The 27,496-nt window shown below is 38.1% G+C and overlaps 1 protein-coding gene across 6 annotated transcripts in view; it reads right to left on the bottom strand.

Moving 5' to 3' along the window:
• Positions 1-1,783: 1,783 nt before the first annotated feature.
• LOC135408245 (transmembrane protein 131-like) overlaps positions 1,784-27,496 on the bottom strand; it is a 41,290-nt gene continuing 15,577 nt past the window's right edge. For 3 of the 6 annotated variants that reach the window (XM_064643507.1, XM_064643509.1, XM_064643513.1), the window contains 19 exons: positions 27,216-27,357; positions 26,112-26,221; positions 24,417-24,489; positions 22,177-22,319; positions 21,406-21,548; positions 20,912-21,098; positions 19,757-19,942; positions 18,025-18,174; positions 16,865-17,481; positions 14,330-14,484; positions 12,915-13,039; positions 11,228-11,385; positions 10,172-10,357; positions 9,052-9,130; positions 8,029-8,114; positions 6,605-6,725; positions 4,696-4,784; positions 3,724-3,866; positions 1,784-2,196 (listed from right to left, as the gene is read on the bottom strand). In XM_064643507.1, the coding sequence (XP_064499577.1) occupies positions 1,918-2,196; positions 3,724-3,866; positions 4,696-4,784; positions 6,605-6,725; positions 8,029-8,114; positions 9,052-9,130; positions 10,172-10,357; positions 11,228-11,385; positions 12,915-13,039; positions 14,330-14,484; positions 16,865-17,481; positions 18,025-18,174; positions 19,757-19,942; positions 20,912-21,098; positions 21,406-21,548; positions 22,177-22,319; positions 24,417-24,489; positions 26,112-26,221; positions 27,216-27,357 (3,172 nt within the window). In that variant the 3' untranslated portion in view covers positions 1,784-1,917. The remainder of the gene's footprint in view (positions 2,197-3,723; positions 3,867-4,695; positions 4,785-6,604; positions 6,726-8,028; positions 8,115-9,051; positions 9,131-10,171; positions 10,358-11,227; positions 11,386-12,914; positions 13,040-14,329; positions 14,485-16,864; positions 17,482-18,024; positions 18,175-19,756; positions 19,943-20,911; positions 21,099-21,405; positions 21,549-22,176; positions 22,320-24,416; positions 24,490-26,111; positions 26,222-27,215; positions 27,358-27,496) is intronic. The other 3 variants (XM_064643510.1, XM_064643508.1, XM_064643511.1) reach the window with 3 other exon arrangements.

Below are 27,496 nucleotides of genomic sequence, written 5' to 3'. Positions count from 1 at the left end.
AGGTCCTGATCAAGCAATTAAAACACCATAGTTTGGAGAAGCATTCAGTGATGATCCCATTTTTCTGACATCGAAAACAAAGGAAGGCTTAGGAGCACCTTCCGCATGAGCAATTAGAGCAGGTAAATGCAGCAGCTTTTGAGTATCCAACCAGTTGCTACCTCCTTCTGAGCCAACCCAAACACATGTGAAAGCATAGCTGGCAGAGTATCTTTCAACAAAGCTTTTTTTGCAGGAACTGCTGATTTACTGAAACAAACTTTTTATGGAAATGAGCTGTTCCTCCTGAAACATTTCAAGTCCTGGGATGGCATTTCTGGATGAAACCAGCAAGTCAGAGGAGCTGGTCTGATAGCTCAGCAATGTTGTGAGACTGGCTGGGCCAGAATTTAGGTCTGGGAACTCAGATTACTGAGTAGCCTTCCATGCAGGCTGTCAGCTATTTTACAGTGCCTTTTCTGTTCTGCCTTTGAATAAAAAGAAATGCAAAAGCCTCAATTTCTTGTTGTCAAAGAGACTCCTCTTCCAATCACTCTGTGTGCAAAGGCCAAGAGGAAAACAATTAAATAGCAAAAAGTAAGGAATTTGTTCAAGCTCGCACAATCCTCAAAATGGTGACCGGACCCTGGTGGTCTCTAGTCTGACCTCCCATGAGGAGCAGGACTGCCATCACCACTACAGCAGGTCACATGCGGCTTCATTCAGCCATGTCATGAACATCAAGCAGAGATCTGTCCACCCCTTGGGGCAACCTGTTCTTCTGTAGCACCACCCTCCAAGTGAAGTCATTATTCCTCATGTTCAACCTGAACTTCCCATGTGGCAACCTGTGACTGCTGCCACTTGCCATAATGCCTGTACCCACAAGATTTCGTTCTGCCATCTCTATGGCTCTTCTTTAAGCAGCTGTACAAGGATCTGCCTTCACTCTCTCTTCAGGCTTAACAAGTCCCCTTGTGCCAAGGACATCTCTGAATCAAAGGGATGCCTTCCCTCACTTTTGACACCCAGACACACTCTGCCATGCCAGAAAAAAAGGCTCTACAGGAAGGGTAAGCAGAGACAGCTTGCACAATAGATTTAGACCTGGCATTGGTGGCAGTGCTTCCTCAGTTGCCTTTCTCACTACAGAGATTCAGTCTCCTGACATGAGCCAACACAATGGCATTCTGTTTTGGAGAGTGGTGTGAATTCTGCTCTCAAAGAAACATTTGTTTCAGTTCAAGCTTTGGAACTTTAAACAAGTGCAATTAAATGCACTGAAAATGCTATTACAACATGAAGACTAAAAATATAAACACAAAATGCCAGGAGTCACAAGAAAAGTTCCTGGAAGAAATGCCCACTCACCCACACTGCACAACCATAACATCATCGAAGCGACAGCTTGCATTTTGAAGCCAGATAAACAAGCCACAATTCAGCCTTTTTTCTACTGCCAGAAGTTTACACCCACAAACAACTATTGTCAGCACTAGAAGTGGCACCATTTGGAAATTCTCTGATCTGCATCAATAGGTAAGTCCCCAGTGCTACTATTTGGTATAGATATGATTACTTGTGGTTGTAAGTTTCTACCTAAAAATGCTAAATCACTCCTAGTTTATACCACAGAAAGCAAACTTCAGAAGAAACATTTGCAGTACAGGTTCTTGGATGCTTTTAAGAACTAATACTGTCCTTATGCATGAAAAAAAAAAATCAATTTTAAATTTACAGCCTTCACCTGACAATAAGTGTCCTGAATATGCTGTGCTTTTTAAAATGCACTGAATGCTCAGACTTCAGTAAAAAAAATTTATTTTCAATATAAAAGTGCCAAAATATTCACCAACATTGTAATCTATTCAGCAACCAGCTTACTCTAGTAATCAAAATTGCAAGCATCTTTATTCACATTTTTAAACCGAATTCCTTTCACACGTTTCCACAATAACCCGAGTCCCTCGAAAGAGGGAAATTTGCATTTCGATTGGCTGCTGTAGTCCATATGTCCAAGTTCATGTAGGCACGGAAAGGGTTAAACCTCGGATAGTATTCCTGCTTACACATAACTGCCTGGTTCTCCACATGGGTTGAATGTTGAGTCGTGGCACTGACGGGGCAGCAGCTTTCATAAACATCACTCTGAGGTGCCCAGATGGAACCAAAAAGTCCAGACATTGGAGACAAGCTTCGGGTGCTTGAGAGGTAGGGCTGCAGAGCAAGATAAAACAATCATGGGAAACTGCACAATGGACCATTTGCCAAAGAAAACCTGAAAACGTAGTACTAAATGGGAGGAAGCAGCACTTTTGCAGAAAACTTGAGAAACACACAGTAAAAAATTGCACAGGAGTTTACAAAGAAATATGGCTGCCGAAATTACAGCAGCATCGCGCGCACGTGTGTGTGTGTTAAGGACCTTCACTGAATCAAGCCATGTGAGCTCATCCCTGTAAGGCATAGATATTACTGTAACAAGAATATACTGTAACAAGAATACTGTAACCAGTATTCAGTTCTGGTCAGGATGCTAAGGAAAATAAGGGAGAAATGGAAGGCACGTGAAGAACACCATCCATATTTTGAGAGTTAAAATTAAAAGAGAAGGATGCCTAGAAATGACAAGAAAAAGGTTCAAGTATATGTCAGTACAGAAAGACTATGCATATCGGGAGCAGAAAGGGATATTCAGTATGAAAGAGAGACTATAATTGGGAGCTAGGGAATTTAGTTAGAAAATTTTGAAAGCTTATAAAGAACCTCCTGGAGGGCAAGATGTGTTAGTCTGCAAGGAAGTCTCTCAGTGAAGGTCATGGAAGTCTTGGGACTTTTAAAACTGAATGAAACACTGAAATGTATTGTGGAGAAAAGCTCACCAGGGAAATGAACTGAATTATCTAATGTATTTTCCAATCTCTACCTTCTGTGTTTCCTGGCATTCCTGAATAAAATATGAAATAAAGCCATGTTTGTTTTAGGCAAAAGTCTTCTACCAGTTTTTAACTTTTTAACACAGAAGAATTTTCACTTTTACAGTTAAAACTATTTCTTGCTTTATTTGGTTAGTTTTATTCAAAATAAACCTACTGTAAATGAAAAAAAAAAATCAAAATTCTAAAACAGAGGATCTTGAAATATGAGGAGAGGAGAAGGTGATTACAATTAAAGACCACCTTGAACTGAAGTCACTACACTGCACTATGGGATGACACAAACATGGCTAGTATGGAGTAAAACAGGTCAAAGTCAGCATTCAGAAAGCTGCACAAATCCAGCTTAAATCACTTGGATTTCCTAGCAAAAAAACACCTGTCAAAGTCACTGAGAGTAGCTGTCCTTTCAGCTCTACAATTTCCAAATCTTTTGGGTTTTGCTGTCAGCCATTTCTGTGTTTCACCCTCAACTGGAAAAACCGATTTCGATAGGAAAAAGTTTCAGCAGACTACATAAGTCCAAAATGTTTTTCCATATGTAAGATGATTTTAGTCAATTTTCAGGAAAAAGGATCAAGGATCTGTCTTAAAATTTCACAGACAAGGTCAGTAACATCCTTGACGAACAGCTGGGAAAAAGCCAGACTACCAATGCTAATACATATGCCAATACCAAATACATATATCAGGCTACTTAAAAGATTAATGAAGAATATGCAAGCAACAGATAGGGAGAAGACAGAAATGCACTACAAAGGCTTTGAAGAAGTACGTGAAGGCAGCGCCTCACAGTGACAACACTCACTGTGGAGTTGACATAACTGGTGGGCTCCCAGGCAGGTGGCAAGTTGGGATGAGCATTCCAGGTTGAGGGACAGTTCTGGTCAATGAAGGCTGTATTCTGCACTGCTGCAGTACCTGGGAAGCCACTGGGATAGTTCATGTTTTCTGCAGTTTATAAAAACAGGAAGACAAATTAAGGCTTTTGCAATATAAACACTACAAACATTTCTGTGGAGGAATGTTGAATCTTGTCAAGAGTGAGCCAGGCTGGAACTGACCTAATCCTTCAGTGACTTCAGGCAGCTTCAGGGTAGCACAGCAGCAAAGCCTAGCAATTTCTGTCAACAGGACTACCACTCTCTATTAGGGAGCCACTAACAAATTGTTATCAGGAGGATGGAATAAAGAGTTGGCAACTCCTCTACTGGAGAACAGTCTTTATTAGCCACAGAACATGCATGACAGAGCCTACCCAGGCCTCTTTGCCAACATGTCTCAGCTCTAAGCACCCAAGGGAACACCGTCCTGCCTGTGATACTCTAGTCTGACCTTTAATTATTGCTTAGGTAGGTAATGCTAAAGAATTCTAGATTGCTGCCAGTGTGCTCCCCAAGCCAAGAAACTCTAGCCTGGGAAGGTAATTGGTCACAAGAGGCCTTGTATTTCACACACTGGAAGGCAGGAGCCTGCCAGAGGGGAAACAAAGAAAATTGTACAAAAAGATTTCTGTAATACTGTAGTCACAAGCATTTCTCTCTATTCCCTCTGAGAGTCCTGCATACCGCCTTTTCAGGCTTAATAACTCCATACGAAGGCCAGTCTTCTCATCCACCACATGCTCACATTGTTTATTTCTACAGAGCACTCAGTCAGCTGGAAAATGTAAAGTCCACTTAAGCAACGAATGCCCAGATGTGTACAGACAAGCTCAGCCTTTTGTTTTATAAAAGGTGAGAGGAAAATAACCATGCTCTGTGATGATTCATAAGCTTACCTTCTGGGAAAGCACCATATTCATTCATCTCTAGTGGGCAATACATGTTGGAAAACTGGCTGTCACAAGCTGCATTCCAGTCGATGAAGCTGTCCCAAGAAAAAAAATATGCTGTCAGAAACAATTTGCAGAACTTCTGAAAATTATTTAGAAATATTTATTTAACGTAAAGCTGTTGGATGCAAAATGCCTGTATCTGATCATGAGGTTTTTCCCATTCCATTTGTCAATTTTGCCAGTATCTACTCTGTGCCACTACATAATCACAGAGATTCTCTCACTGAATTCTTTTTCATCTGGGAGAATGAACAACTTGTAATGACGGCTACCAGAGTCCTGCTATGCCTGAGTTCAACTTCTTCTTCCACAGAAATAAAGTTGTACTTCTTTCCCACAATCATGGATAATGCGATTTGAGGTAGAAGAAAACTTATACCATTCTCAAGCATTCGAATGCTTGAGAATAGCAATTAAAATCAAGATTTCTATTTTCCTCACAACATGTGCTAAAGTCCTGTTAAACAATATGTTTTCTAAACTACACATTAATTTGTAGGGATTATACTTCTTTTAGTTAAAATAATTTCAAATTTCAAGAAGATTTTTCAAAAGTAATTCCTGAAGACATGTCAGTAGTGAAACAAGCCCTGCTATGCCAAAAGGTTGAAGTAGTCCAAGTCTGGATCCAGTCTGGACAAGGTAGACATATAAAAGGATTTCATGTGAAGCTGCACTAATTCAGTTTTACTATTCTGCCAAGAAGCTATCGTAAGCTATCACTACTAAATATCAATAAATAATTACGTGCAAGTAGTATAATATGGAATCTGCCAGGAATCATGGTCACTCGCACAGTAAAGAAATTCTTCCTCATGTTCCTTCACGTTTCTGCCCATTGCCTCCATCCTCTTGACACCCTACTTTCAGATACTTATAGACATTGATGAGGTTCCCTCTCAGTTGCCTCTTCTTGAGGCAGAACAGGTCCAGCTCCCTCAGCCTTTTGTCATAAGAGAGATGCTCCACTCCCTCGACCAACTTTAGTAGGTCTCTGCTGGACCTGCTCAAGGAGTTCCATGTCTCTCTTGTACAGCATTCCATATGTGTGGCCTCACCAGGGCAGAGTAGAGGGGTGGGATCACCTCCCTCAACCTGCTGGTAATGCTCTTTCTACTGCATCCCAGGATACCAGTGGCCTTCTTGGCACACTGCTGGCTCATGGACAGCCCGTTGTCCAGTAGGACCCCCAGGTCCTTCTGTCACTTCGGATGACAGCACACGACTTGAAGAACTGGCCGTATTTCACTGCTATGTGGTGGCAGAACATTTCTGCATTTCTCTAGTTTGTGGTGCATCTTTCATTAGTAAAATTTGACATGTGAGTAATGTAAAACACAAGAATTAATCAAGTTCATTACTAGAGGAAGATCAACCCAAATACACACAGAGCCTGAAATATACCAACTCGTATGCCTAAACCACCTTCAAACTGGAATATCTGTCTTTTTATAATGATGTCTGCTCATGCCATTTAACACAAGTACACACTACATGTGATATACAGAAGCTATGTATTTAGCAAGAGGATAACAAATTTAAAAGCCAGGCCCTCTGCCTGACAATGTAAAAGATATGAAAGGAATTAATAGCTTTCCAAAATGTAACTAATTAAACCGGAAAGGAGTTATTCTAGAACATCTACATATGAATAGGAACAGCAGTGAATTTGTCTTAGTAAAATTAATCATTGTGTACTAATGGAAGAGCATTAACAACTGGAACTAAGATTGAAGAGGCAGCAAGAATTTAACTATCATCTGCCTTACAAATATAAGTCAACTACAATCCTCTGCATCACAGAAACCTAAACAAAGCATTAGCCACACTTTTTACATAAAATGTAACTTGCCTGTTGTGAACAGAGGGGGTTTCCTGGATCATGCACGGTATATTATTCTCAAGGTTGTAGTTTAAACTGTTTGTCATGCAGACTGGCTGGGCAGGCCACAAGTCTCCTGTTGGGTAAAGACCTAAAAAAGGAAAGGGGAATGAAACGCAGAGCAACAGGAAGGAGACTCTGCAAACTCTGTCACAATGACACTTTATTCTCAGATCCACAATAAGGAATGTATGCTAGAGAAAAAATCCAGAGTTACTAACCTATTTTTTTTTGTGATAAATGTCCACCTTCAAATCTCAAAATTTCTATTTTTTATAAAACATATATATAAAGATTCAACCTGAGAAACTGGAATTCAACAAAACGGTAAGAAATTCCTACAGAGGAAGGTGGCACCCTTCCACACAGCAGGACAGAGAGCAGGGATGTGATTCCCACTGGCCTCCTTACCCCTACACATCAGTCGGTAAGCACCTCTGAAGTCCAACTACACAAAAACAGTGGCAACAGAGTCAAATTTTTAATAGACTGGAGCCATTTATAACCAAACAATTTGTGAACTCGTATTTAGCCCCTAGGGCAGATATTCATTGTGCTGCTCTTTATGGACTGAATGCCCTGACTACCCACAGATACCTGGTTCCCATCAACTGTGAGAACTGGCAGATGGAGAAAGCAAAAAATCCAAATCAGTAATTTCCATGAAAAAATGGTTGCAAAGTTAGCTCTATTGCATTATTTCATGTGACACATGTTAATACTATTACCATGTAAAAAGTTTAATCAGCATTTATATCCTATCAGACACATGTTAAACCTACATGAGAAGGGATAGTGATGGGTAGGCAGTGCTGTTGCTTAAAGAACTATGTGTGTGTCCTAACCAGCTTTCAAACTCCACCATGTAGCATGATGCCTTTATGAATCCCACTCAAAAAGCTAATATTACTTCCCTTTGAGACACAAACAACGAAAGCTCAAGAGTTTTAACAGCTCAACCCAACCTCATTCATTGCTTTCAAAGAAAGCAAGTCCCAACTGTGGAAATTTAGAGAGAAAAATGGTCATGTTTGTTTTGAGTCATGTTTGAGCTTCACTTTAACACAGCAACTAATGCTCTTGATCTCCCAACTGCATTGCTTTTGGACATAAATCTGTGCAAAGCAAGAGGATAAAGAAAATAAAGAATTCCTAGAACATGAGTTGAAAGCTAAATGCAGTCTTCACACAGAGAAGATGCAGCAAAAATTGTCAAGGTTATAAGTAAAAATTATCAAGGTTATAAGCCTTCATTTGCTAACTTTGAACCTAAGTTGTTTAGAAGTTCTAGTAACAACATGTCTATCGAGTTGGTGTACACAAATGTTATTAGCAACATCACTGAAACTGCTTGACAAAATGTGCAAAAACCAGCTTCAGTTTTTAATACTGACCTTTATTTTTGTCAGGATCTGCAGGTATGTCAGTGAAATTGGGACATAAGGTTTCAGGATACTGGGGGATGCTGTTCATGTCTCTGCTGAATTAAAATAAAATTTAATTTTTTAAGTCTAGACACTGTTATGTTTCATAATCCAAAGTATTTCAAAGGAAATACACAGAGATGTAAAAAATATTCTAATGAACATCATGATTGCTGCTGCTTTCCCACTGTCCTGATCATTCTTATTTTTTAATTACCACTGTGCAATTTTTTAAGGTTTTTTTTTCCAATTAAAAGCCAGCTACTTATCACACACGCAAAATTAATAAAATTAATATGTCTTAATTATCCCACTTTTATTATCCAATATCAACCTATTGGAAATTAATTCAACAGCTTATCTCTAAAATTGGAAAACAGGTTATAGTTCATGAAGATCAGTAGGACTTCTCATAATGTTTCAACAAACTCCAGGCAAGTTTACTTTTATGTCCATGAAGACACATAGACACACACTAGCATCAATTTGATATTCATCAAAACCCATCAAAGAAACTCATAAAAATGAATGGAAAGGAAACATTTTCAAGCACCAGAATCCCAAAGGAAAAGGATTAAATTATTTCTCCTAATGAAAACACAAAGTGAAGAATGAGAAGTGAAATGAGGACTCACACTAATTGTAGATTCTATCTCTAATACAGTAAAGAGGTAGAAAGGAATGTAGGGGAGGGAGGAATCAATTTTCATGCTGTATATCCTAGGAGAACATTATTCCCATTAAAAGAATAGCAGCAACTTGAAAGTCTCACTCCCACCTTTTTTTCAAAAAACATTACTACTTTAATATAACTAAGTGGAAATATAGTAAGTTGCTTTTCATATACTGAAGATGATCTTCTTCCAACTAGTAAGCAGAATCAGATGATCATAAAAAATGACAACAGGTAGGTATAATTTACCAAACTGAGACACAATTTCAAGTTGGTGGTGTTTCTTTAATGTCTTACAGGTGTAGATTAAAATTTTTTACCTGGTATTGCAGATGTTATGAGACAGATTTAAAGTGATAGGAGTTTCAGATGGAAAATCATTTTGTGAAATATTCTCTCCTAAAGAAAAGAATGACTGTGAAAATCAAAGGTCCTATAAAAAAGAAGTATGCATAGAATATACATACACACAAATAGATTCATCAATGGTGTTAATTAAGTTTTCTCTCAGACTGGATTATCACTACCTGCATTAATTTCAAAGCATGCTACCTAAGTCCATGTGGTTTAAAATGTATTTTATGACTCAGATGTGATTATCATACTCTTAATGGAGAGGTTCACCTGTTACTATCAAATTGATTTTGAATTTGTATTTACTTATTTTCTTTTTTTTAAAAAGGGCATTATAATTTGAACAAACAGAAAAGTCATATACACAGAATTCGTTATCTTTTAGATCTCAGGTTCAGATACATCATGTCCTATCATTTAGTAATGTAAAGTTTTATACATACACAAATACACATGTAAGTTCCTGCATATTTTTAAATCATTCAAACCATATTTTTTCATGTACTCAAAGCTGGGTTTGCTTGTGTCACTTCAACATTTTAAAATTATGGCAGTGACAGGGTTTACGCTTTCAACTATTTTAATGATATTCAGGCATTCAAAAATTGCAGTAATGAACCACAGCTCCCATTTCTCATAATAGTCAACTGGCACAGGTCTCCTGTCTACTTATGCCTTGAATACGTCTATCCAAACCCCACATCCTCAGATCTGAACTGCTTTCACACATTCTTCATTTGTGCATTTCTTAAATAGCTATAACATTTTAAAAAGAATAATATGATGAAACATAAATTCAAAGGCAGAAATTGCTCTCAGTTCTCCCATCTTTCCACAAAAACTAATTCAGATTCCTCCAGCGAGGAGCCTGATGCTTTCTCTGGAGCCTGACAGGTCATCTTCATTTCCACAAAACTTGTGGTACTTCTTGTCAAGTACAAAATTATTTAAATCTCACCCTCTGTTTCTGAGAGGTGCCCTATAAAAGGCAAGTTATGTGCCCCATGCTGTGGTAGCCCTTTCCATTCAGAAGGAAGGCGAAAACTTTGCCTGCCACTGTGAAGAGAGACTATTTGCAAAACTTACTGGATGGAAGAAAATGCCTGGCAGTAATCATTGGCTTTTTATCTCCGTCTGAACTGCTGGTACTGCTCCAGCTACCCCAGCTCCCACGACTGGCACGAACACTTCCTGATGAACTTCCACAATCAGAGCTTGAATCAGAACAAAACTTCTCCAAAGACTTCTTTTTGGACCGCTGATAAAAGCTTTCTAAAGAAGTTGGGAAAAAAAACCAACCAAAAAACCAACACAACATTTAAGAAAGCTTTGACAGTGAAAAGTCATCTGAAACATAAATTTACACGTATTCTCTGTATTTACTGACAGTAAGAGAGAAAATATTTACTGATAGCCTCTGTAAATATACCAGCCCCTACCACAACGTCCCAGTAAAATATCCCAGTAAAATAAATGCAAGTGAAGATAAAGTGCAGCTACAGGCAACAGGTTGAAAGAGGAAGCACATACTGTCCTTTGAAATATACAGTTAGCACTTTAAACATGAAACATATCCTGGCTATAGGATCATGCACACTAAGAGCAATGACAAAATGTTGCAAGTAATGAATTCATAAGTGATAGATTCTCCTTTCATATTACCTCATCAGAGAGGCAAACGACTATTCTACAGACATTGATATCTTTCATCAGATCTCATCTTCCCAAAAGTCAGGGAAAACAGATGATTAAAATCCTGACAGAAAGGCAGGAAGCAGGCACCCAAGCTAGTGGGGTTTTTAAAAAATGACCTGCCTATTCTAAAACTGGCCTTTGCTATACAGTTGCTTCAGTTAATACCAGCTTTCATTTGAACACACAAGACTGTCAGTCCTACATCAAGAATAGATGGATTATGGCTTCAGACTGACTCATTTTCTGATTTGCATCACCAACTAACCCCCTGGAGAAAGCATGCAGAGCCCATCAGAAATGAGCACGTATTATTTCAGGCACTGTCATCTTAGCATCAGGGTTCAAAAGTGAGAAAAGCACAGGTCTCTCAAGAAAGGAATACAGCTCTAATGCCACAGAATCCATATTGTGTTTCTTTCCCCATTTAAGACAATTAAGATTGCGTACCTGTTTCTCCCTGTATAGACAAGCTCCCAGCTTTTTGGTCTGCTTTACAATTTTCCCCGTTACTCTGAGGACACCAGGCTCTTATTCCAATATTCGCTCTCAGATCCGGCCTTTCAAATTCACTGCACATATGCTTCAACTCACTCTGCTCAGGGACCCTAATACAATCACACCCAAAGAAATATGTTTGCATTTTATATTTGCATTATTCCTTTTCAGGCATTAAACACTTTAACTCACACTCCTATATAGGCAGGATGCAGGGGAAGGAAAAGTTTTGGGAGTCTTATTCCCAACTTTACAGAAACCTAAAAAACCTTTCTCAAAATACAATATTTCGCTACACAGATGACTACTTTTCAGGGGGAGAGGCAAAACACGTGTATATTTAACTTCATTCTCTAATGCACTTGCAATCAGATGTTAGAGGAATAAGCACTAATGTGTAATAAGCACAGTCTAGCGCTGTACGAATATCCAGATACATGGAAAAATGTGCCCTGTGTTCATTTCACTGGCATAATTATAACTAGAATAAAATCATAATCTGAAGCGATCCTAAGTTTTTGCTAGTAAAACTGAAGTATCTCCATTCAATATTATAATCACAGAGTATTAAGGAAAATGAATAAAAGCCAGCTGTCAAATTTCTATAGAAAGGGAATGGTTCCATCTTAACTCAGAAAGCAGCAAAGGCTGAACTGGTCCAAGGAACAGACACTGAACTTCAGTATTTCACTTCTGGTATTTTATCCATCCTACTTATAAAGGTATGCATGCAGCAAAGATTTACACATGTGCTGACTTCCCACACAATGAATAGTAATTTGTGCATAATGAGTTATAACAGTCCCTTCAGATTTACAATCTCCTTGTTAAGTCCACTGACCTCAACAGGACCGCTTGCAATAAAAATTAAGTCTGTGAAGGCTTTGTAGGATTGTGACCTTAATTCAAAGTGCTGGGGGAGGGGAAGGAGGATGATTTTCTCCTCAGAAGTGTTTCTATTCTAGCAGCAGTTTGTAAATAGTATTTTTTAACAATCCAAATAACTTAAATTTAAAATACATTAAAACAATATTTAAAAGTGATTTACAACTGACATTAAAATGCATTTAAACAATCCTCATGGGGGAAAAAAGTAACTTTCCACTGTGCTCTCCATATTCTTTAGTCTAGGGCTGCTCTAGTCTTTTTAATCATTATGGCAAAAATGCAAGCCATCGTCTCCTTTCTACATATTCCTCTTCCAAAATTACTAGAAGACAACATTCCCCAGTTACTCAATATAGCAGATGATTCTCCTGAAGATGGAATCATTTCAACAATTTTATTTTCCTTTTTTCACTGAAGGGAATACACAACTGGAATTTCTCCACATAATACACAATGGAAAGGAAGCTAACCATCAAACTTCAGAGACAGTACACTCCAGACTATAACAGAGAGCTACCACTGTTATGCAGAATGGAGTGCATCTATATAAATACAGATTTACAAGTGGAAATTTTATTTTTTTTGCTGGTGATATTTAGTACTGCACATTCTTAAAAATAAAGCCTCAGGCAAGGATTGAAGTGTGTTTATTTAAATAGATAAAACAATCCTGCCTAATGTACTATTCAAAACCTGTGGAAACATGACAGTAACTCTGGATTTCTTCATGATTTGGTGAGGCAATACATACCTTGTAGATATATTAACGTTCTTCTTCTTATTTTTTCTAGATGTTCTATTTCTATTCCAATTCATATTTGATACATTTCCTTCCTTTTTCTCCTGAGGTTTCTTCTTCTTATATGTATCTTCTTGCTAAAGGTAAAAATATGAGCTGAGACAATATGTACATTATAAAATGATTTTAACTCAGTCAATGAACTTCATTGGATTTTTCTAGCTAAATTTCTTTGGACAACATCACCCGACCCAAATGCATAGTTACTTTATGATTTAGTGCCTTTCCACAGCACATCTTCTTTCCAGCACCATGAATTTGATCAGCCTTTCCAAGACTCTGTCCATCAAGACAGCAAGAGATGACAAGAAAAATTTTTGAATTCCCAAACTTAGCATTTTCCCCTTCACAGCATCTAGCTCTGACTTCCAGGGAAATAAAAAAATGGAGGGAGAAAAAGTAAAGCAGTCAATAAAATTCCCAATGTGCTAAAAACAAAAAACATCTGCCAGATTTATGATCAGTTTGTGTGCAAGTTCAGCAGTAATAAATCCTCCCTCTCCTCAGCAGCTGGAGGGGGCAGGGGAAAGCCTTCATTTGAATTACAACTGAGAAAATTATGGAGTAAGTTACCAACAAATAACAGTAATATAAAAAAATGCAAGAAACAAACTGAGCACCATCAGCCACACATGGAAAGAAGTTTGTAAAAACAGATCCCAAAATAAGACTAGACCTTGTCTGACATATTCCCCAAGCATGGTTAGCAATTCCTCCTTACACTTTTTTTGCTGTGGGATTCCTATCCAGTAGACAGGATATAAACATAATCCAAATTATTGGGTTTAATAAAGTTCTGATAAAAGTTCTTTTAGTGTTTTAGGCTGCCTGTAACAAAGGTACAGTCTGATGTGTTTAGCATACTCAGAAACCAGAGGTGAAATGATCCTTCTCAGCAACTCTGCAGTCTGTTAAGGGGCTTCTGCCTGCTGTATTCTCAAATGCAAATTTCTGATGCAAAGCCCTGTATTTGGAGATCAGGTCTGCAACTGAAGCCCAGTGTGCCCACCCCCCCTCCAGAGAATGTTCCCACATCATTAGTGTGGCTGATAGCTGGCATTAGATTCCAGTACACACGTGCTGCTCTGACAGTAACAATCTCTGGCTCTGATATGGCACATATCACAATATAAGAGCTGTTTTAATTTTTACACAAACTGTTCATCATTCTATACAGCAGCATTAATACACAATGGATGAGGGACAGCACATCTGCTTACTTCCTCAGTCATCTGATTTACGGTGTTTCAGATCTGTGACTGTATGTAATAGTCCCAACATACACATACATACCTATATGTGTATGCATATATAAAAAATAGAAAGATAATTTTAAATTTGAAAAGCAGAAAGATCACAATACAAACCTCAGAACAAGTGGTCTCCTCTTTTGCACAGCATGGAGGCTCTTCCTTAGGACCCTTATTAATCTTTTTCTCTGTGGAAGGCTTTAGGTTGATCTGCCTTTTTAAAGTCTCGCAGCTTTCTGCTTCATTCCTGAGAGGCACTTGCTGGCTATTCCCTACAATCAAACAGTAAAAACAGTTGGCTTGGCATGAGAATGGGCTCCTAATCATAACCATTACCTTTCTTTACAAAGACTTGTGTTGCTTTCCAAAACACTAGGATACTAAGCTCTAGGCTGATGACACTGAAAATTTCAAAATCAAAAGCTAATGCTGTGTAAAAATTCTTAGAGCAGTTGCAAAACGTAGCTTTGTGGTTGGTGTGGTGCTGGTTGGCTCATGTTCATGAGCACACAACTCCTAGCACATGCATAAATTACACAAGCCCCGCTCATCTTATCTGAATTTGAGCTATTTGGGTCTCAGCCATCAATCTGTAAGGTAGAATCTGAAGCTAGAGCATACTGGGCTAAAAAAAAAACAAAAAGAAAAAAACCTGCAAGCTGAGTAGGGAGAAGACTTTTTAAGAATGGGTAAATCAAACTAAGGACGGCCTTTACTTGGTGCTTTACGCCTCTGAAGTGCCCTCTGCGTTCACTACGAAGACAAAGGGAAATCATCCTTTTTTAGGATGGGTTCCACATTAAAAGTTCCTTTTCTTGAGAGACTTGTGAGGGAGAATTATTATTTTGGTGTAACAAAGTCCAAAAGGTGAAAGATTCAAGAGGAAGCCTGCCTCAAAAACTAGCTGAGTTGTCCAGTTGAGTCACAGTCCTCATCTGGGCCCTGCCAATGTTGGACAGGACAGCATTAACTTCACCTCTAATCAGTTCCAGGCATCTCAGATATCTACCATACATCTACAGTGATGTGCTACCAAGACTCTTGACTGCTTTGCATGAAAAATGTCATCACTTATTGAACTGAACTGGTCTTCTCAAATGGGAAAGGCACACCCAAACGTTTTTACCGTTTCCTACCAACAAACTACAACATCCTAGCTCCGAGTCAGACATCCTCTCCCCTCTGGAGCAGGCAGCCATGGTGACTGCAAAAGGAGTGCTTGTGAATGAAACATCAGGCAAGGGAGGTTGACAGAACTCTAAAGAACTCTCTGTTGACCTCCAGCATACAAACCTGCAAGTACCCAAGGTCTTGAACACTCACTATTTGCACAAAACCACATCTGTAACTATAATCAAGATACAAACACTGCAACATAGTACTTTTTAGACTTATTTATCCCATGAAACATCTTGAAACAACTTGAAATACTCACATCCCTGATAGCACAGAAAACCACAACTGCTAATAGACAACAAGGGAGTTTACCTTTAGTGCTTTACCACTGAATACAAGAGACTGGTAACTGTGTCAGGACTCCTGAAACCCTCTCTCAAGGTGGAAGTTTTGTCAATGAAAGTAGGTCTATTAGCTCCCAACTGGTTTACGTATAATCATGATTTCCACAGCCTATACTCAAAGCTACTTTCCTGTGCACACAAATACAGTTAAGACATAATTACTGACTCCCACATTCCCCCTCTCTCTCCCCCCATCTGATCTCCTAATTCAAAACAAACAATAAACAACACTGCAGCTTAGGAGCACAGGGTCAAAGTACTCCGTACGTATGAGTGAAACTATCCTGCCTCTACCTGAGACTGCACACTTGTACCCATTGTATCTCACAGACGACGACACGAGAAGCAACGGGCCCGTGGTAACAACTACATGCGACAGGAGGGCCTGAAATCCTTCTGTGATCGCTCACTCACTGAACTCTGCCACAGCTACAGCAAATGCCAGTTTTCAGCATTCAGCTACTTTGCCGAGTGCCTCAGCAAAGCCGAGCTTCCAGAAGATACATTCTCCTACCCTGCTTTTGACTTCTCCCAGGTGTTCTTTTGCTGCTCTTAAAATTTTGAATTGTGAAGCTAAGAGATAAGACTTCCCAGGCAGCTTATTTTCACACTTTTAAAAAAAGAAAAGATAAAAAATATAGCTATGCAATTACTAAGAGAAACACTGATCTGCAGATTCCTACAAAATGTAAGTTCATAGCATTCTGATGTCAGTTTTTTGTTATTTTAGGTAGTTTCATCATAGGAGTTCTGCATATCCAGTTCTGAACATCCTTGTTGGTGACTATTAAGCATCATATTGTCAGTGGACTTGAAAATTGCAAACTGGGATGCTTCTAAATATCTGAAAAGGGCAATTTGTGTCTTATAAGCAGATCTATGATATCAATCATTTTAACTGTTAAAATGCTACAGCACAAGATTGAAATCTGCAAATGAAGCAAATTTATAACTCATGAAACAACTTTCAATGCAAGCTACTTCCTTAGGAGTGTAAACAGATAAATCACAGTGAACGCATCAGAAGTATCATATCTCCTTGTCCCACACAAAAGACAAAATCCTGATCACAGTGAACTCCTCAAAAGATTTCACCTAGTAATTTAGAGTAATAGAATTTGAAAAAAATTACCACTAATTTTCCTAGAAATTTCCTGCAGTTCCGGCTGTTGTTGAGGTGAATTTCTGCACAAGTGACTTTCAGGTAGCTTCTTGGACATCTTCACAGGACAGAACTCCTGTTCTTTGAGCTCAGCTAGATTTTCTGAAGTTTTAAGGTTAGTTTCCTTAGGAAACATACATGTTTGAAGATCTTCCTTCAGATCACACTCTGAAGAAGTATTTTTAATGAGAACTGTATTTTTCAGTGTACTTTCTTCTTTACCCAGAAAGTCTTCTGGAAGAGTTAAATTCTTGTTAACGTTTATGCCATTTGCATACTTCAGAGTTACCCAGTTCTCACTGACAACATCAGTGCAAATGTCCTCTTTTGGTGCTGAGATTTGGTTCTCTGCAATCTGATTCTGCTTCTCATCAGTAGCTGCAATGGCACTGCCAGCTGCTGTGTTTGGTTTCTGCTTACTGTAGTAAACTGAACATTTGTGTTTCTTTTGAGAGTGGCTGTAGGTTGCAGGACTTCTCTTTGCTGCGCTCTGACTTCGGCTGGAAGAAGTGCCTACAGATAGGAAGCCCTTCCCTTTACCTTTATCTGAGGAACTGTAGGAATCCATAAATGTCTTGCAACTTCCCCTGGAGAAGAAATAAGTTATTTGGGGTTATTTTTCTTTATAAAGCTAACATGAATTGCTTTATGAGATATTTTTGTAAGAAACAAAAGGGGGGCATATTCTCAAGCCATGAAATTGCATTAAGTCTTCACTTTATCATACACCTAAGCCCATTCTGATTCAGTGGGAGTTGAGCAAGACTAAGTATGTGCTCAGACATCAAACACACTTACATGCTTCAGTGTAACTGACCACTCAAGAGGGTCAGATTTGTGAATCATCAATGTATTTTCCATTCTTTCCATGGTTGCCACACATGGTATATCCTTTACTTTCATCACATAATTTTTCCTTATGTACTATTGGCAATATACAAGATTAATAAACGCTTGAGTTCTTCAATTTCTTTTGTGTGGAGATAAATATACACCACAACACTGAAAGTTCTCTGAAAAGAGGTTGCTTAGAACACCATCTCCTCTAAACCAGCCCACAGCAATATCACAATACAAACAGACAGAAAGCATCACTCCAAGGTACAAAAGAAGAAAAAAAGTCTTTTTACTTGTAGGAATCAGAGCTGATTACGTCAACAGAGTTGCTGTTCTGCTGTGGTGAAGAATTAGGATTTGGCCTCTGTCTTGATTTCATGAACTCTGCTAGAATATACTGGGCTTGCTGGAAGGCTATCAGAATCACTCCGAGCAGGGACAAACTGCCAAAGAGAACAACAGATACTGATGTCTACAACTTTCAGAAATATTCAGTGAAAGAGTTAAAAAGCTTCTAACAAGATGCACTTTTGAAATATTTTGCTACTAAATTCTAAGTAAAAAGACAGACAAGAAAACTCAACATAGTTGTGAAAAGTAATAGTTGCAATAGCGTTCCTTTTTTTCCTTATAGCCCTTACTAGTTATTAGGTCTATAAAATAACTCAGTCACAAGCTTTAAAAAAAACTAACAAAGAAGCAGTGCCTTCTAAAAAACCTAGTCATTCATTTAGAGATAATTTAGAAGTCTCACTACAAGTCAATGACTATACATTGTAGAAGATACCTATCAGTCTTCTGCATGCCTTCTATTCATTCATGATAGTCATGTCATTATTTTGATATTTATTTAATACTGTCTCTTTCTTTTCCTAGAGAAAATGCTGGCATAAAATGAGCCACAAATGCTACTGTATTTCTGAACTAAAAATGAAGCTGCAAAATATCCTCTTTATACATGGTGTATTAATTGCACCAAAAATAAATGGATCAGAACAAAAATCTTTGTAATTCATCAAACCACCTTTTTCAGTCATGCAGTATAAACTTTGTTAGCAGGAAAACAGAATGAGAAATTCCTGATTTTTCAGATCCCTACAGTCCCTTTTTGTTGCATCTAGAACCACACAATGTGGTCACTGCTACTTCTTCATTTGTGCTCTGTTTTCCGTGTCAAAACAATGCAAGCAGCACCGCAATGTGCATCAGGATCTCGGATATGCATCAGCACATGTATGTTACCATTGTGACATTCACAGTCACTGCTTCTTGTAGGAATTCAGGGTTGGTGTGATGAAAGCACTGAACATCACCTGTGCCCAACACAGCATTCAGTTCACAGTACTCAGTGTGAAAGGTCAGTAAAGGAAGACAAAAAAAGCAGTGTGTGCAGAAGCAGAACCCTTCATTGTTTTACAAAGGTAGTCTTCTTCAAAGCAGTTTAGCATGTGCCAGCAAAGAATCAGCTAACACAATCCCCACCATCTTTCTGGGGTAGCCTGTTTTGCAGTGTGCCTAGCAAAAACTAACCATAAACACAAATAATATTTGACATGTGAAAGGAGAAAAGAAGCAGAAGAAGAAGCAAGTCCTCAAGTAGTTGTCTGAAACTATAAATAAAATTCACGTTAATTTTCCAGGAATACTTAAAAAGAATCTTCAAGCCCACTCAACTCTATTTGTAATGTTCAGATACTAAGATGTTACATGTGTGTCTCTACTGTGGTGGGAGCAAGTCTTCTAGTATGCTGAGAATTCCCATAGGGATATCCTAACCCTTTTTCATTGCAGCCTTAACATGGAAGTTTATCAGGAGGAGCAGCAAGAAATGCTTGCCAACTCCATCACCAGCTACTGTTACCACATCTAAGCTGTCACAGCCAGTTGGCAGGACTCTCAGGAGACAGATGCAGTAGAGATTTAAGGTCCTATCATCACAAAAAATCTAACAGAAGGCAAAAGTGCTTGCTGATCTTTCCCTGGCAGGTCCCTTTCAAACTGTTGCAAGGGTCCTGAAAGCATTACCTTACAAAGAGGACAGTGAGCCTCCAGAAAGACTCTTCCCAGCTGGGGCCTGGCACCACGTCTGCACATAGTGGTAATAGATGGTGAGGAAGAGTCACGTTGAGTGTGAAGTGGAACTCCAAATCAGCAGCAGTCACCAGTGTAAGCTCACGAATTACCCAGGAAGACGTAAAGTCAGGAGTGAATCTATTAGGAAAAACAGACAGAACTGGTGTTACTTTTCCATTTTTGGGCTGAATTTAATTTTCTGAAGTCACATTGATACAAAAAATACAAAATAATTCCTGATTTAATAATATGGAAAAAAAAAAGGCAATGAAATAAATGTCCACTGTCTGCTTAAACTGTGCACGTGGCATTAGCACCTAACAGCAGTTAAGACTTTTAGGTCATCTTCAGTTGGTAATATACGTGGTTTTCTTGTGACTCTTCACAATACTCTCGTTACTGTGACTAGTTTTCCTTTTTTCAAGGAGGTGCACATGAACAACTCAGGTTTTACAAAACTCTTTAACAAAAGCACAGTTGTCAAGAGTACAGGCAGCATTATTTCAGAATGGGGCAGGTACTAGGGTACAAAGCTGGAAAGACAGGGAAAGCAGAAGAAAACATCAGATTTGTCTCTTCCTCCACTTCCCTGACCCACCTCATTACTCTATTTGACTGCCACGGGTACTGCTAGAAGGTATGACTTGCCTTTTTAATTAGTAGAGATGATACTTGTTGTATAGGAAACTGAAGTTACTTTAATATAGTAATATCAACTCTACTTATGCTTAAGTCACAGTATCTTTCACTCAAGAGGATTTTAAAAAGAATCAGTTTTAGACTATGTTCAGTGTTTGGAAAACATGACTAGATTATGGTCAGGCTACTCGGAACATGCTAGAGAATAACAATCAAATTAAAAATTGTGGCAACTCTTTTGCTTTAATTTATTACTTCATAATGCACTGATAAAAGTATGTATGCTGCTTTTTAGAAATTATGAGTCCTGTAAAGAGACACTATTATATTATCCATTTGTTACTATTACCCCTAGGGAAAGGCTTATGACATTTACATTCACAAGTTTGAGTGTGGGTATGTTACTGCAGCATCATACCCACAAATTTCCACTAAAGTTATTTTGTCAGCAAATTTGTCAGTGCTTACACAATGCTGATCTCTCGTGATGAGTTCTGGGCCAGGAAAAATTCCTGACAGTCTAACACTTCAAATCCATATCCTTGGCAACTGTAACCATTGATTTTCATCGATGAAATTGTTATAGGAAGAGGCCCAATATTCTCTACTTTGAAGTTCTTCGTTATGGATAGAATTTGCTTGCTGTCTTTCAGTTCTTAAAGGAAAAAAAGAGAGCAATCATTTAACAGTGCATAAAAATGACTTTCTTACATTTACAAGTAAATTGCTATTTTTATTTACAATCTAATAAAACACTTAATATAACCTGTTTTGCAGTAGTGTAGTTCTAGAACTTTTAACCATTCTCAGTGAGTGTTTTGTAAAAACAGAATCTACACCCCTCATGACCAAGCTGTTCACCTTTTAACATTCTGTTTACTTAACATTAATGTACCATATCAGTACCACTACAGAGTAATGCAGCCAGCTACAAAACTAGAGACCTGTGTCTTCTTACTCACGTCGTCTGCAGTCCATTAGCGTAGCTTCTGGCACCTTGAATCGAAGAGATCCTCCTGCACCAGGTAGTCTTCCCCCTACTTTAAGCAATTCTTTGGCTCCAAAGCCTTCTACATTGACCACATCCAGAACAGTTAAGTTGTTTCTGCCATAATGTAAAAATCAAGCAATCAGTCACTAAAACACAAATTAAGTTTGCAAAATCACGGCTTTGCTCTCTAGGTGCCAAACCAACAACAGTGTTTCAGTAACAGAGTCAGTGGCCAAAACTGGTCAGGTTTTCCCTAAACAGAGATGGGATCACTCCAGAACCAGTCACTAGTGAATTTCACATAGTGAAGGAACAAGTTTTGTAACCACTGTCACTGGATAATAATTGTGCCACCTAGTAAAAATGGTTTCTTCTTCCATAAACTCTTTTCCTACAAAGATAACCAATGTTTGGGTGCACGTAAGACTCATTGGATCCATAAATCCTATCATTATGGAGTCAAGCTGAAAATAGCAAAGCCATGCAATGTGTTTCTCTCTTAACTCAAAATTACCTCAGTATATTCATATACATTTTATAACCCAATGACCACATATCAAGAAAATAAGACTGTATTTTTTAATGACTGAGACATGAGGCACAAACACACTTTAAGCACTTTCTATAAAATCAGAGGTATTCTGGCTTTCAAATTTTGAGCATTTGTCCATGCTCTGCGATTTTGCAAATTCATTTTACATTGAGTTGTTTGATTCTGACTTAAAACTGAAACGAGGCTTACCTGATTAAAATAAGGGAAGTTACTCTTTTGTAGTCAAGCGGTGTAAAAATTACACCAACTCTTCTGGTTTCCAGTGGCTGTAAACTTAACAAAAGCAGCTCAGAACTGCATTTCTTGCTGATGAAATCCTCTTGATGTGCATTCTGTTAAACAAAAATGCACTTCTTATTCACAGAAACCATGTGTGTTTAAAGATGCCAATAAAGAAAGCACCGTATCGTTACTTAGCACTACATAAGATATTTTTGGCAAGGTGCAGAAACTGCTAACTTGTTATACAAAAGTCTTTCATTTTGACAGCATAAAACATCAGATAAGGTTGTTTATTTGAGCAAAAGTTCATATTACTGCACTTATTATGAGGAATGTATTACTTCATTTTTTTCAAAACAGTTTTTATTTGCTCAGATGGAAAAGAAATTATATAGTGTCTTTCATACTCAAAGAATCCTGAAACACTTCACAGCACAAGAACTGACAGTGTACTGATTGCATAGGGAAATGTGGCAACCATTATACCCTCAGCATATGACTTACAACTTGATTTAAGTGAGAAAGGGACTGTTGGCAAATATGCTGATCATTTGAGTCACTGGAAAGAAGCCAAAGTGAATTCCCTACTGTATTATTGAAAACCAGAACTACCAGAAGTTCACTTAGTCTGGAAATAATGTAAATTTTTGGTTTGTTTGTTTTTGATACCATTGCTTATTCTTTCTGCCACTATAGAAATGAAAATAGCCCTAAAACTTGCTCTTCCAGAACTGGGGGTCTTGTCTTAGAAAGGGGTGATCAGATAGCTATAGCAGTCAAAGCAACCATAAACATTCCAAAACAGGCTCTTGCTTGATTGTTTTTCATTTATGGCTGATTTATTAACAGCTTTTCTGATATTTTTCAGTTCAAAATGTTTTTATTCTTAGTCTATTTTATGAAAAATAACATAAAAAAACTTTCAGAACCTGCATTTAACAAGCAGTATTTATTAAAAGCAAGCCACATACAACATTTGCAAACTTCACCATGTCACTCCCTAAAAAGAAATGCACGCACTCAAACGTGAACCTAACAATTCATTACACATAAAGTGACTAGGGAAATGATAACGAATTGAAAAATTCGAATATTAAGAACTAGTGATTTGTTTAACAAGCCAAGATCCATCTCATATGTGCTGAATACCTATCTAACCATAGATGTTCCCCATAGCTCTTCAAATCTAAAGAAAAACATGTGTTGCACACACTGATGCAAAGATGTACCATTATTTTTCCATTTGGTCAAGAGTATGGTGCATGGGACTGTCGAAACTCAGTCCTACCCACATACTACCTTCTCAGAGTGTGCCTACAGGCAAGGGTTTATGAATTGCTGTCTCCTCTCTTTTACAACAACTCTTACAACTGCTGCCAAAACCGAAAGGTCAGCTTTGATTAGTGCAGCAAACATACTCTTTTCTTTTTATAAGAAATTTCATTAAGGTCTTAAAGCATATGTGCAGAAACATGTATCTACACAGGACATTAAAGATGAGTCTAGAGCATGCCCAAAAAGCAAGGAAAATACATGAATTCCGGGCTTTTGGACAAACCAGAAGTCTAAGAAGAAATTATCTGCATACTCTGGATGGTACTCTGGTCACCAAAATATGCCAACATCCCCGATACAGCATCTTCTCTGTTTCTGTCACCCATGACACATCATCTCAGGGTTTAACCACAGCTCAGCACTGGTGTGACACAGTCAAGTGTTATCACACATATGTAAAAATTAGGCAATGGGAACCAGCAAGAACCATGACATTCCAAACCTGAATCTGGGAGCTGCAATGACACAAAGCTGAAATGTAGAAATCCAGTCTTCTCCTTCATTGAACTACCGGACAGTAGTGTACTGAAAAGATAATCAGCTAGTTCCTGACATCACTGACTCAAAAGCCTAACACTTCATGTTCAACCTGGAGCTAAAAGCTAAGTCTCAACAGAGAATGCAAACAGTGGCCTCCTCAACACGTACACACAGTGTCCAGGCACACATGCACTCCCTTCCTATAGCTTTTGAGTCTGTTTTCAAAACAGACTAAAACTCTGAAAAATAATTAACTGCAAAGATACACACCTAACAATCAAGAAAACACTATGCTTTAAATAGTACCTCGGAACGACTGAAAAGTAGCATAGCTAGGAAAAGCTTTCTCTAGTGTGCCAGACCACTTCTTCTACCAAAAGTAGCCATCTTACCCTGTGAGAACATTCATCCATTAGCCTGAATTCGGTGGTTGTGAAATTAATAGCTTGCACATTTATGCCGAACCTAAATAAACCAAAAGAAAAAGTTAAGCACTTGAAACCCAGCCTGTCAGAAGTGAATTGACTTATTTTTACATGCTGGCATCCGTTCTAAAATAAAGATTATTTTTACAATTTCATTTTGGCAGACGTGAAATACGGGTCTGCATTTTAACAGAATACACTACAAATCAGTTTTACATGAATTCCACACATTTGGAACACAGACAAATGGCTGGGCATTTTAGATATATCAGTGTACAATATTGTAAATGCTCACAGTCAAGAAATATAATTTTTAAGCCACACAAATACAAACACCCCAAAGCTTTTTCTGCTCACATAACTGTTAAGAAATAATAATCATTAAATCTCATTAATTTACTCAAATATCTCCCTTTCTACTCATGATTTGTTTGGGACAAATTTCTGTTTTCTATCACATAATTTACAAATCAAATTCATGTAAAGTAGTTGATTATTTACCTGAGCACAAATTATAACCATTTGACATGAAGGTATTAAAAACTGACGTACGAGAACCAACAGGTAAAATTTAGGTTATAGAGGACTAATGGACCTCAAGCCACTAAAATGAAAACTCACTTGTCACAACTGTCAATGACACTAGCTTAAAAAGAAACAGTTAATGGATGTGATTTCTTGTAAACCTAGAAGATCTCCAGAAATTAAAATGTGAAAATACAGAGAAAATGTAATTTCAAACCACTAGAAAGAGTCTCTGTGGAAATCACATTTAGTATGCAAACAGATGTAGTTATTAATGTGCATATATATACATACACACACATATATATATGCACATACACATACCTATGTAAAGAAATGAGGTTAAGGAAGCAATTACACAGGAATCTGGACCCCAAATATGCAAGTTACACTTCGGCACATGAGTAAAATCCCACTGTCTTGAACCAAGCAGTCCTACCAACTACATCATTTTCTCTAAGTGTGACAGCCAGGGCTTATTCTGGTGAATTTCAGCTCACCTCACTGTGCCCCTTTATTGCTCATCTAACTCTAATCTAGATTTCTCATTAGATCATCCTAGTTCTAAAACAGGAAGTCCAAAACAATGCAGAAACATTTACTTAGCTGGCCCTAAACATTTATGGTGGGGTTCCTGACTCTGGACCTGAATTTTTCTTCCTGGTTCCTGTGTCCTCTGTAACTTGGATTATTATCTAAGAAAAGGCTAAGAAAAAAATTTTTCGTGGTGGGATGGTTCAGATACCTTCTTCTCAGTGATCAGGCTACAGACCCTGTATAGATACCAACCGGCATTGTGGGGACATGCACATCCCCAATTCTGTAAGTTGTTCACCTCACCTGGGCAGCTTGCACTAAGCCTCAGATCCTAAAAGATGACTAACTACAGATCTGGCAGACAGAAACTTGCTTAAAACATACTCAATTTGTAATTCATCAATGATGAGGTACATTACAAAGTCAAGCACCATACAGGAAGCTGCTCTGAACATGATTATATCTTCTAAAATGAGTCAGAACATTGTCCCCACCTAAGTGACACTTTGAAAAATTAAAAAACTACAATAAGCAACAATCATAAGGCATAGCAAATAGATCTTTTAAAAGGGAAAACAGTATCCTGAGATAGTTTTTTACCATTTGTTCAGCAGACTCAGTGAAGCTTGGGGATCAGGGTAGTAAGAAAGAGGCAGAAGCTGCAACGTAACTGGGAAGGATGAAGGGTTTCTTAGTACGAAATATTTTACCTAAATAGTTTGGAGGGGAAAAGAAAAAGTTAAAAACTACATATTTGAGAACTGGATGGTAAAACAGTTCAGCACTGGTAATATGATCTGCATTTTCAAGGGACTTCAATCTGGCTTCTGTCTTAATGCAGTATAATCATACATGCACAAGACTGCATGGAACAGCAGGACATGTCACCACAATGTCATAATTTGGAAAATCAGCTAAGAGTGCCCGAAGAACTGTGTGTATAAAAATATAGACTGCCCCCGCTCCCCCAACAATCCTTTCATTTGGAGTTTGATTTATGCAGGCAGACATGAACAAAGCTCTTGCACAGAAGAAAGTGCAGTTAGTGAAGTGCCACCCCTTCTCACAGAAGTCTGAGTGCTAGCAGGTTATTATACACATTACTGTAATGACTAACAATTAAATTGGACACATGGAATATTAAGGTAATTCACAATGTGCATATGAAAACTATTTCCATATGACTGGTTCTGGCATAGGGTAGGTTAGTGGAGACCTAAATCTGACAAACAAGAAAGACATAATTGTCAGTGTGGCTGGAAGAGTGCTCTGCAAGTGGTGTATCTCTCATAAATGTTTTACACACTTCTGTTACACAAGGCAGTGGTATGAGGAAGACTTTACTGTAACCACATGCATCATTAATAACAGTACACCCTATCCCTAGTCCTTTGTTCAAATATTTTACCACAAACATGTAACTTATACAATGATGCAAGGAAAACTTTGACAACCACGAACAATTGTTGGATAAGACCTACGTTGCTTTACTCCTCTCCTTGTATTAAAACATTACAACTAGGCAGCTAGAAAACTTACCAAAGAGCCAAAGGGATATAAATCTAGTATCTTAAATTGGATCAAAACACTGATTTACCAGCAGTATGAAAATGCTAAGCAACACCAAACATTAACCACAAACTTTGTTATTTAAACAAGCTAAACATACACAACTCAGAAAACTGTAATAACAACCATCCTCACCATACTACTTTTAACGGCTGTGGCACTGAAGTTGAGTGTAAGGCTGGGCTCTGTAGTCAATCGCGGCAAGAAAAAGGCAAAGGATTCCTCTTCAGACTTCTTCTGCTGAATAAAGTGAGGCGATCCTAAAATACTTCTCCTGCTTTATTGGTAAAACCAGAAAACTTTGTTAGTTGTTTTCTTTTTTTTATTTTCAGAAAAAGAAAAAAGATGATTTGCCAGGATTTATAATTACATCAACTTATCTTTCCTTGAAAATGCTCTTTACTAAATAAAGCCCA

This window comes from Pseudopipra pipra, unplaced genomic scaffold (assembly GCF_036250125.1).
Source record: "Pseudopipra pipra isolate bDixPip1 unplaced genomic scaffold, bDixPip1.hap1 HAP1_SCAFFOLD_267, whole genome shotgun sequence".
Lineage (NCBI taxonomy): Eukaryota > Metazoa > Chordata > Aves > Passeriformes > Pipridae > Pseudopipra > Pseudopipra pipra.
Note: the sequence above shows the minus strand (reverse complement) of the source record. Positions and strands in the feature narration are given on the sequence as shown.